Source organism: Pseudonaja textilis, chromosome 2, assembly GCF_049901715.1.
Source record: "Pseudonaja textilis isolate UNSWEBS1 chromosome 2, rPseTex1.2, whole genome shotgun sequence".
NCBI classification, from domain to species: Eukaryota; Metazoa; Chordata; class Lepidosauria; order Squamata; family Elapidae; genus Pseudonaja; species Pseudonaja textilis.
Genome location: NC_141991.1, coordinates 8409234 through 8421318, shown reverse-complemented (window position 1 = coordinate 8421318; position 12085 = coordinate 8409234). Strand labels below are relative to the sequence as shown.

Here is a 12085-nt window from a genome sequence, read left to right as displayed (position 1 = left end):
CCACAATTGAGTCCAAAATTTCTGTTGCTACATGAGACAGTTGTTAAGTGAGTTCTTGTGGACTCCAACTCCCATAATTCCTCAGCCAACATGGTAGTCCACAGATCTTCAAGCTGCCAAGATGGAGAAACACTTCTCTTAAGGCAGGGGTCTCCAGCAAGGAATTCTGGGAGTTGAAGTCCACAAGTCTTAAAGTTGCCAAGGTTGGAGACCCCTGCTCTAGGGAGAATACATACTGGTAGTAAGTAGGAAAGTTGAAGCAAGTATGTAAGTTGTAGTTAACGGTGTGTGAGATACTTTTTATTATTCCTGATGCCCAACTGGTTTACTTTCTCTCTGACCCAGCCTTGTGGCTCCCCCCCTTTTTTCCCTGTCTTTCTAACCTTTCTTCTCTTCCCCGTTTTTGGTCTCACGCAGCTGGAAGAAGAAATCTACAAAGAAGAAACTCGCCGCCGCCGCACCGTTCTCCTGATCTCCCACCGGCTCCGAAGCGTGAAGCGGGCTAATCTCATCCTGGTCATGGAAGACGGGGAGATCCGCGAGAGGGGGACCTACGAGGAGTTGGTGGAGAAGAAGGGGCTCTTCTGTCAGCTACTGCGGAAGCAGCCGAATGGGGCAGAGGAGGGCAGGAGCAGCAGCCCCAATGGGAACAATAGGAATTGATAACGGGGGGTGAGAAACAGGCGGGAACGATCCGGTCTGGATCCCAAAGCAGCACTTATCGCTCCCTGCGAGCATCGCACAGCGGAGAGACATCTCAGCAACGCAACACTCGCCACCGATTGACAGTTTATCCTTCTGAAAGTTCTAAACTGCTGTTCAGGAAATCACAGTTTAAGCGATGTGCCATCTGGGAAAAGTTTTTTGAGTGGGGTGGGGGGACGTTCACAGATTAAGCAGAAGACAGCATCTAAGATGGCCTTGCCAGAACCAAAAGAAGTTGGAAGGTTTTGATGACCTCACAGGGACCTGCATAGAGGGATGCTCTTTAAAATACTGTACTGTAAAATACTTGGGGACGGGGGAGGAGGGTATCACTGTTTCTAAGGCTGAGCCATAACTTCCGAGGGCAACTTCTGTTCCATGGGATGATTGTTCTCACTGTCAGAAAGTTTCTCCTTATTTCCAGGCTGAATCTCTCCTCGTTCAATTTCCATCCATTATTCATCACGTGACCAAAACAAATCGGAGTGTTTCGATCATCTCACAGGGACCTGCATAGAGGACTGCTCTCTGTAAGATACTTGGGGGCAGAGGGAGGGAGGTGTCACTGTTTCTAAGGTTTGAGCCACCTCACGGGGTTGTTGTTGGGAAAATAGGATTACAGATGACAGATTAACGGAGTTGGAAGAGAGCTTGTAGGTCATCTAGTCCAACCCCCCCGGCCACACAGGAGACCCTACACCAGAGGTGGCTAACCTTTTTGGCTCCTGTGCCAAAAACTGCGTGCGCCAAGCACCCAGAATGCAATGCACCCGCCCATGTGTGCGCAATGCACACCCCCGCCACCACCCTCTTACCTGCACTGCGCCTCACAGCTGATTTTTCTGCTGGTTGGAGGCCTTATCAGCTTCCCAGAGGCTAGGAAAAAGCCTCTGCAAGGCTTCTCAGAATGAATCAGTGTTACAGGAAGTGACGAAATGGGCCTATTCATCCTGAAAAGCCTTGCAGAGGCTTTTTCCAAGTCTCTGGGAGGCCGAAAAAGGCCTCAAACCAGCAGAAAAATCAGCTGTGAGGCACGCATATATGCAGTGAGGTAAATTTGCCTGTGGCTTGCGTGTCGGCACAAATGTCTCTGCGTGCCACTTGTGGCATGTGCGCCACAGGTTTGCCATCATGGCCCTACACCATTTCTGACAGATGGCAGTCCAATCTCTTCTTGAAAGCTTCCAGTGATGAAGTTCCCACCACTTATGAATCTGAAAACAAAGCTGTTCCATTGGTTGATTGTTCTCACTGTCAGGTTCTAGGTTGAATCTCTCCTTGATCAGTTTCCATCCATTATTCCTTGTCTGGCCTTCAGAAAATGAGTTGACCCCTTTCTCTCTGTGGCAACCCCTCAAATATTGGAAGACTGCTGCTATCATCTCTCCCCTGGTCCTTCTCTTCACTAGACCAGCCATGCCCAGTTCCTGCTGGCCACTGCCTGCTCCCAAAAGTGCCAGGAATATCCTGTGTGTTCACCACCTTGAGATATTTATAAATGGGATATAACAAACGAAGGAATGAATCCAGCAGTAAAATCTATTTGTGTTCAGTTGTCCCAAAGACGCTTTTCCAAAAGACAATTGGACTGTCTCTGTTTTTCCTTGACGATGTTTCGCTTCTCATCCAAGAACCTAACTCAGTTTTGACAGACATGTAAGGTCCCAGAAGTTTCCCTGAGCCACAGAGATGCCAAAGAGTGAAACTCGAGACGAGGCTTGCAAAAATAACAGCTTTTTAATTCTTTGGCCAAAGCAAAAAGTCTGGGTGAATACGATGTCCAAAACATACAGACAAAATGCATGTAAGGAATAGCCACACCCTGCAAGAGTGGCTCAGAATATTACATACATTTTATGCTGATAGAAACTAAGTTTATCCAATTAATGTCGGCAATGTCTTGCCCGTTTGGTGATCTCTCGAGAGTGCTGCCATTTTGTAGTGTTATTTTTTAAAAATTCAGCTTGGGAGAGTTGAAGGTTTTTCTGTTTTGGAATAGCGAGAGGCCTGGGGAAGGCCGTGTGGGCTTATGTCCTCCGCTTTCTTTTAGAGACCCTTAGTGCAGGGGTCTTCAACCCAGTGGTGGTATTCAGCCGGTTCGCACTGGATCTAGTGAACCGGTAGCAAGAAATTTGACATGGGTCGCCAAACCGGTAGTAAGTTCTGGCTGGCCACGCCGCCAACCCTGACGGCCGATGCTCGCTCACCCTGCCCGCCTGACATCCACCTAAGGTATTTCTTATTTTTCCTCCTGACAATCAGTTGTATGTAGATCAGCTGTGCCGGGATTCCCCTTGCCCGAGGCCCGGAAAGGCAAAAAAAATTGGCTCAGTTTCCCCCTCCAATTTTGCTCTTCTATGCTTCAGAGGAGACTGAGGGGAACAAAAACATTCTTCTGAGGCCAGAAATCTCCCAAAATGGAACGTGGAGGGGTGCTACATGCCCCCCCCCCGCTGTTTTTTTTTTTCTTCCTAAGCCTTAAAAGAGCTTTAGGGGAGCAAAAACGCCCTCCTCAGGCCCAAAAAAATGTGTGGGGGCTGCAAAAAAGCAAAAAAAAAAAGCCATGCCCACCAAGCCACACCCACCGAAATGGTTGTAAAATTTTTTGAATCCCACCACTGCTCCAACCTTGATGTCTTTAAGACGTGTGGACTTTAACTCTCTGCCAGCTGGGGAATTCTGGGAGTTGAAGTCCACGGATCTCAAAGATAGCCTCAGTGAGTAGCCCTTGTTGCTATGACCTTCAAAAGTAAATGCTTCCTTGAGACCAACTTGGACATTTGCTGTCTTCTGGAAGGATGCCAACTGAGCTCTTCCTCTTGTGAGCTTGCCTCTAGTTCAGCTGTGCCTCCGCTGTGGAGTGAGGCAGCTTTCTGAACTGAAATATTTGGCAACTCAAATGTTAGAGAACTTGGCAGTCAATTCGAGCAAGGGCATCAAAATGGCGTCCACACATTTGAAGCCTGTTCCTTTTTTGTTGTTGTGGATGCCACTAAAGCTGGCATCCACAACTCTTCCGCTACCACCTTCAGCTCTAGCAGAAGATGCCGATGTGATTATAAATTATTAGGTTATTGAGTCCGGTTACTAACTTCAGAATTAGTACGCATCTTTTCTTTCCCTCAGGTTGTGAAATGGTTTGGATTCGATTGTTCCAATCTTTGCTTTCCTCCTTTCCTAGCTGAGCAGATCACATATTCATATTTTGGGACCTTTTAATCTGTTGCTCACCTGGGAGTTGTACCCAATTTAGGAGGAAGGTCCAAATTTTGGTTTGGAGGAAGGTCCTCTTTCATTGGTACAAATTTTGAAAGCCACTTGGGCAGACCGATGAAGTAGCTGATCTGGGTTTAGTGTTAAACAAATGAAGAAGTTCACAATTGTTTTCTGTAAGATCTTGTATTTTAGAAAGCCTACGTGCAGAAAAACAGTTGTATTTGTACATTGTAAAATAAATACCTATCTAACATTTCCTGTCTTTATCTTATCTATCATTTCCTTGAATACATTTTTCATACTAGTAGAACAATTATATAGTTTCTCCAGCCAGATAACAGCAATAACACTTATACAATAACTTACACAAATAAATAAATGCTCTGTCTTACATATTGGCAACAAACAAACAAACAGAAAATAAAATACAAGCTGAATAGTCAAGACCTTGTTGATGATCCAAACTCTGTCAAGGATCTTGGATGATCTAAGTGCTAGAGCCCACTGTAACTACATAGCCAAAAAGGCATTAAGAGTTGTTAACCTAATCCTATGTAGCTTTTTCTCTGGTAACGTCACACTAACTAACTAGAGCATACAAAACTTTTGCTAGACCAATACTCGAATACAGCTCATCAGTCTGGAACCCACATTACGTATCTGATATTAACACAGTTGAGAAAAGTCCAGAAATATTTCACAAGAAGAGTTCTCCACTCCTCTACTTGTTGCAGAATACCTTATGCCAGCAGACTTGAAATTCTAGACCTGGAAAACCTAGAGCTATGCTGCCTTCCGTCCGATCTAAGTATAGTATATAAAATCATACATTGCAATGTCCTACCTGTCAGTGAATACTTCAGCTTCAACCATAACAATACAAGAGCAAACAACAGATACAAACTCAAGGTTAATTGCACCAAACTTGATTGCAGGAAATACGACTTCAGCAACAGAGTGGTCAGTGTCTGGAATACTCTACCTTACTCTCTGGTTTCTTCCCCAAACCCTAAAAACCTTAACCTTAGACTGTCTACTATTGACCTCACCCCTTTCCTAAGAGATCTGTAAGGGGCGTGCATAAGTGCACCAACGTGCCTACCGTCCCTGTCCTATTGTTTCTTTTTATTTTTCTTACATGTATCCATTTCATGTATTCATAACTATGTTTATACTTATACCTGTTATCTTATAATCGCTTGACAAAATAGAATAAATAAATACACAGCTTCACAGTGCTTCACAGCCCTCTCTAAGCGGTTTAGAGTCAACATATTGCCCCCCACAATCTGGGTCCTCATTTTACTGACCTCTGGAAGGCTGAGTCAACCTTGAGCCTGGTGAAATTGGAACTGCCAAATTGCAGACAGCCAGCAGGCAGCAGAAGTAGCCTGCAGTACTGCACTCTAACCATTGCACCACCAGTAGCTCAATCACCCAAATACATTAGAAATTGTATCCTAAAATGGCACCCCTCAAGCTGTCTGCTTTCACTATTGGTGATCACCTTCCACTTGAATCTCGTATAAAGGCAATAGGGAACAGGAGCATGACGATTCGTGTGGTTAGGATGCAGGGTTGGAGCTTAGGAAGCCTGTGTTCGAGACCCAAACACTGTCATGCAGTGGGATTGAGCTCCCATCCTTCACTCCAGCTCCTGCCAGGGAAATGAAAGGAGTCCCCAATTGGGCATCACCTGGGCAACAGTGATGCTTCCAGTGAATCCTTTGAACCCAGAAATGCCTCAGTATTTATGAGCATGATGTGGCCATAGGGAGTCTTCAAGGGTCTTCTCCAAAAAGCAAATGTATCACTAATCTTCCTATCCTGCTTCTTCAAAGTCCAATGAATCGGCATACAGATGGAAGGTTGTACAATTTGCCTCGTGGTGTGACCGGAACAATCTGGAACTGAACACACTCAAAACCGTAGAAATGATGATAGACTTTAGGAGAAACCCGCCCATACTACCACCTCTTACAATTCTAGACAACACAGTGTCAACAGTAGAGACCTTCAAATTTCTAGGTTCTGTCATATCTCAAGCCCTAAAATGGACACCTAACATCAAAAACATCATCAAAAAAGCACAACAAAGAATGTTCTTCCTGAGCCAACTCAGAAAGCTCAAACTGCCCAAGGAGCTGTTGATCCAGTTCTACAGAGGAATTATTGAGTCTATCATCTGCACCTCTATAACTGTCTGGTTTGGTTCTGCAACCCAACAGGACAGACACAAACTTCAGAGGATAATTAGGACTGCAGAAAAAACAATTACTACCCACCTGCCTTCAGTCGAGAACCTGTATACTGCACGAGTCAAAAAGAGGGCTGTAAAAATATCTACAGACCCCTCACATCCCGGACAAAAACTGTTTCAACTCCTATCCTCAAAACGATGCTATAGAGCATTGCACACCAGAACAACTAGACACAAGAACAGTTTTTCCCCCCGAATGCCATCACTCTGCTAAACAAATAATTCCCTCAACACTGTCCAACTATTTGCACTACTATTACTATTAATCCTCTCATCCCTCCTATCACCCATCCCCTCCCACTTGTGACTGCATGACTGTAACTTTGTTGCTTGTATCCTTATGATTTTTGAATTCAATTCTTATGAATTTTGTTGTATGCATATTGTGTATATACGTATAATGACAATAAAGAATTCAATCCTTATGATTTTTATTGTTTGTCTCCTAGTTATGATTGGATTGCTTATTTGTACTCTATGGCTATATAAATTGTTGTACCTTATGATTCTTGACGGATTTATCTTTTCTTTTTATGTACAGTGAGAGCATATGCACCAAGACAAATTCCTTGTGTGCCCAATCACACTTGGCCAATCATTCATTCATTCATTCATTCATTCATTCACTCACTCACTCACTCACTCACTCATACAACCTTAGCCTCCATAGAATACCTACTGAAATTCATCGGTATAGACACATTTAAATATCTTTTCCATGGCCTTCACGGTTGCTTTACCGAGTGCTGGCCTGAGTTGTACTTCTGGGTGTTTCTTCTTTTACTCTTGATAAAAATAAAAATCAGAAGCTGCTCACCCCTTCAATACCTTCGTTATTCATTCTGCTTGTCCCAACCGTTGCTATTAGTTTGATGCTCTTTAGACATTTAATCTTATTTTTTTCAGTGCATTGGCTTTGACCTTGACTTTTATTACCGGAGCTAATGCATTTTGGGCTGTCAGGGTAGCATTATCAGCAAAGCGCAGATTACTGTTTGTTTCTCTTCCTCCAAGTTTGAAACTTCTTCGGCTGCAGGCGTTGGCACCGGAAAAAAAAAAAAAACAGCAAAACCCACGTATTGGATCACCCAGCCAACGGCTGAAGAGAACGTCCTTGCGTCATCTGTTGCTAAGAGGTTTCAGTTGCGGAGGTTAACCCCCTAGCGGGGAATTCCCCTTGCCAACTCCAGAGCTTAGTTGGCGCCCCCTGGAGGCGGAGAGATGCAACGAGCGGCAGTGGCGGAAATCTCGCCTTTTTCTTGGAAAAGAAAGAGGGGGAAACTCAGTGGAAGGGGGGCGTCAGATAACTGGTAAGAGATAACCAGGGTTGGAAGGGATCTTGGAGGTCATCTAGTCCAATCCCCGCCCAAACGGGAGACCCTACACCGTTTTTGACAAATGGCAATCCAATCTCTTCTTGAAAGCCTCCAGTGATGAAGCTCCCACAACTTCTGAGGGAAACTTCTGTTCCATGGGTTGATTGTTCTCACTGTCAGAAAGTTTCTCCTTATTTCCAGGCTGAATCTCTCTCCTTGTTCAGTTTCCATCCATTATTCCTTGTCTGGTCTACAGGAGCTTTAGAAAATAGCTTGATCCCCTTCCTCCCTGTGGCAGCCCCTCAAATATTGGAAGACCGCTATCATGTCTCCCCTGGTCCTTCTCTTCCCTAGTCTAGCCAGGCCCAGTTCCTGCAACCGTCCGTTGTATGTTTGAGCCTCTAGTCCCGTAATCATCCTGGCTGCTCTTCTCTGCACTTTTACTAGAGACTCAACATCTTTTTTATAATATGGTGAAAAAAACTGGATGCAGGACTCTAGGTGTGGTCTTACTAAGGCTTTATAGAGTGGTATTAGTACCCCACTTGATCTCGATTGTATCCCTCTGTTAATACAATTTAGGATGGCATTAGCTTTTTTGGCTGCTGCTGCACACTGCTGGCTCCTATTTAGCTGGTTGTCCACTAAGACTCAAAGTTCCCTCTCACAGTTACTGCTATTGAGCCTGGTTTCACCCAGTCTATATGTATCCTTTTGATTTTTCTTGCCTAAGTGTAGGACTTTACTTTTCTCTACATTGAATTTCATTTTGTTAGATACGGCCCAGTGTTCAAGTCGCCGTGGGAAGGGTTGAAGTGCTAGGCTAGGGACAGATTGACTCGGAGAAATGCTATGTCGTCGATAAGAGTTGATAATGACTTGAGGGCGTACAATCGATTCATGAATCTTACCGATCAATCAGTGGTACCGCTTGCCTTCAGAAGTTGTGGGCGCTTCATCACTGGAGGTTTTTAAGAGGGGACTGGATAGACACTTATCTGAAAGGGTATATAGCAGTGGTGGCTGTTATGTATATGTAAATAAGGTAGTTGGGTTGAAAATATATAAACTACAAATATATATGTTTGTAGCTTTAAGGAAAAATACTGTACTGTATCATGCTGTGTTCTGATTGGTTAATAATGCCACAAGTTGCCATAAAAGGGAGCTATAGATCATGGCTTAAGTCTCTCTTTCTTTTTCACTTTTTCACTGATGATCTCTCTTAATACTGATACTGACTGACTATGGACCGATACTGACTAATCCTGCTTATTTTGATATTCTGTTGATATCGAAGGTTATTTGTTGTATTATGGTTTGATATTTGTCTGCTGTAAAAGACATAGAACCGGTAAGACGATTTTATAACTGGATATTTCTGGACTGTTAAAAACGTGTATGACATGGACTGTTTATTGGACTGTGCTATTTCTTCAAGTAAATATTAATACAACTTGTTCAGCTCAGTGTGGCTGTATATTTCTTCATAACTGTTCTCATAAACCGTTTTCTGTGTGCATATCCTTTTTATACAAAGGGTTACTCTGCACATATTCTAACAGTGGCTAACCTTTTTTGGCTTCCGTGCCGATAATTGTGCACCCGCACACTCGCTCAGGCACATGTGCCAGCACCAGTGGCAATGCATGCTGCCCCCCCATGCCTCCTGCACATGCGCATACGACCCCCTCATGCACCATGCATCTCTATGTATGCGCACACAATCCCACCTTGCGTGCCATGCATCTGTGCGCATGTGCATGCAATTCTCCCTTGCACACAGCATGTCCTTGCACATGCGCACGCACCTCTCATGCACCACCCTCTGCCGCCTGCGCATGCATGCCAGATACCAGACTATCAGTTGTTGGGTGGCGGCGTGCGCGCTTGCATGCATAGTGGGGCTCTTCCAGGCGACCTCTCGTGTGCCGGGGGAAAATGGCTCTGCGTGCCACTTCTAGCACACCCACCATAGGTTCGCCAACATGGGTATATAGGATCTCCTACTTGAGCAGGGTGTTGGATCTCAAAGACCTCCAAGGTATCCTTCCAGCCAGGGGTGGGATTCAAATTTGTTAACAACCAGTTTTGTGGGCGTGGCTTAGGTGGTGGGTGTGGCTTGGTGGTCATGTGACTGGGTGGGCGTGGCCAACTCAATATCACTCACATCGAGGCACGCATCTCCTTGCCTGGCCTCTCATGACTGTGGGGATGCTGCAATAGTCGTAAGTGTGAAAAATGGTCATAAGTCACTTTTTTCAGTGCCATTGTTACTTTGAATGGTCACTCCACACAAACAAAGTACCAGCAAAGGAGAGAAAAAAACCTCCAGAGACGTTCCAGATATAGGAAGTCTAGTCCTGCCCAAGAATGAAATAAGGGTTAACAGAGAGGCAGTTTCTGTAAGCAAGTCCAGAATGTTTCCTTCCTGCCTTCCTTACAGGATTAGGCCAGGAATTTCTTCTAACAAACGGTTCTCTGAACTGCTTAGAATGTTAACAACCGGTTCTAGCAAATAGGTGCAAACTGGTAGAATTCCACCCCTGCTTCCATCTCTATTCCAACTGATTCCTCAACCAATCCCCTGCTTTGTGACAGAGACTGAAATATAGGCGCCCCTCCCTCGCTCTTTGGGCCCCGAGATAATCGCCCCCCTACTTTAAAGTGATGGAGGATTTGCGAGATGTCAAGTCTTATCTGTGGTGCTTCATGTGAAGGACAAAAGTTTCCTGCTTTTCCGCCACAAGCAAAGCTTAAACGGAACTTGCGGGGTTGGGAGGAGATCAGCTAGTCGCCCTCCGTCGAAACTCAGGTTGCGTGGCTAAAGTCTACAACAGCCATTTCTAGATGGATCGGACTACAAGATCCATGGTGCACTCCCAGGGCAGAATCACATGCCTATATGGTCCTCCCAGATGCGTCTGCAGGACCGACTCCTGACACAGAGGAATGGACAGACGTGAGGCTTCACACAGGCAGGCAAGACATCGGAATATAAACTTGAGAGCAAACCTCACTCCTTACGAGCACTGATGATGTTACCTAGTTGGGTAATGAAACGTCTGCAAGAGAAAACAAGCCAGCTCAGAGAGCCCCAAGGAGCTACAATATAATAATGAATATAAACTTGAAAGCAAAACCCATTTCTTAGCAGCACTGAGGGCTGTGAAAATATCTACAGACCCCTCACATCCTGGACACAAACTGTTTCAACTCCTTCCCTCAAAATGACACTATAGAGCGCTGCACACCAGAACAACTAGACACAAGGACAGTTTTTTCGTCCCTGCCCTCACTCTGCTAAACAAATAATTCCCTCAACGCTGTCCAACTATTTACTAAGTCCGTCTTACTATTACCATTAATCTTCTCTTCTCTCCTATCACCCATCCCCTCCCACTTGTGACTGCGTGACTGTAACTTTGTTGCTTGTATCCGTACGATTTTTATTGACTGTTTCAGACATGGTATTCAGCAGGTTCCGACCAGTTCTGGAGAACCGGTAGCAGAAATCTTCAGTAGTTTGGAGAACTGGCAAATCCCACCTCTGACTGGCCCTGCCCCCATCTCTTCTCTGCCTCCCGAGTCCCAGCTGATTGGCCGGCTCTTCTTTGGTTGACCTGCACAGGAGAAGGGAGCTGGAAAGCAGGTTAGTGGGGTGGGGAGGGAATGGGGATTTTGCAGTATCCTTCCCCTGCCATGCCCACCAAGCCACGCCCACAGAACCAGTAGTAAAAATGTTTGAACCCCACCACTGGACTATTGTTTCCTAATATGATTTGATTGCTTATTGTACCCTATGATTATATTCTATTTACTATATACCCGATGACTGTTATTAAGTGTTGTACCTTATGATTCTTGACGAATGTATCTTTTCTTTTCTTAACCTGGAGATAAGGAGAAACTTTCTGACAGAGAGAACCATCAACCCATGGAACAGAAGTTGCCCTTGGAAGTTGTGGGAGCGCCATCACTGGAGACTTTCAAGAAGAGATTGGACTGCCATTTGTCAGAAATGGTGTAGGGTCTCCTGCGTGGGCAGGGGGTTGGACTAGATGACCTACAAGGTCCCTTCCGACTCTGATTATCTGTTATCTGTTCTTTTATGTACACTGAGAGCATATGCACCGAAGACAAATTCCTTGTGTTTCCAATCACCCTTGGCCAATAAAGAATTCTGTTCTGTGCTGTTCTGTTCTGTTCCATTCCATTCCATATGTTCTGTTCTATTCTATTCTATTCTATTCTATTCTATTCTATTCTATTCTACTCTACTCTACTCTATTCTATTCTATTCTATTCTATTCTACTCTACTCTATTCTATTCCATCTATTCTATTCTATTCTATTCTATTCTATTATATCCTATTCCATCCCATCTATTCTATTCTATTCTATTCCATCCCATCTATTCTATTCTATTCCATCCCATCTATTCTATTCTATCCCATCTATTCTATTCTATTCCATCCCATCCCATCATTTCTATTCTATTCTATTCTATTCTATTCTATTCTATTCTATTCTATTCTATTCTATTCTATTCCATCCCATCTATTCTATTCTATTCTATTCTATTCTA

The 12085-nt window shown here is 44.4% G+C and overlaps 1 protein-coding gene and 1 long non-coding RNA gene across 2 annotated transcripts in view; both read left to right on the top strand.

Annotated features, from left to right (window-relative positions):
* Positions 1-4176, top strand: part of TAP1 (transporter 1, ATP binding cassette subfamily B member) — a 33796-nt gene extending 29620 nt beyond the window's left edge. Inside the window, exon 12 of the mRNA XM_087927943.1 lies at positions 418-4176. Coding sequence (XP_087784069.1) covers positions 418-663 — 246 coding nt within the window. The 3' untranslated portion in view covers positions 664-4176. The remainder of the gene's footprint in view (positions 1-417) is intronic.
* A 3219-nt stretch (positions 4177-7395) lies between these two features.
* LOC148126668 (uncharacterized) lies at positions 7396-11625 on the top strand. Its single transcript, XR_015742504.1, has 3 exons — positions 7396-7491; positions 10963-11149; positions 11397-11625. It is a non-coding gene; the product is annotated as an uncharacterized LOC148126668 (long non-coding RNA).
* The last annotated feature ends 460 nt before the right edge of the window (positions 11626-12085 follow it).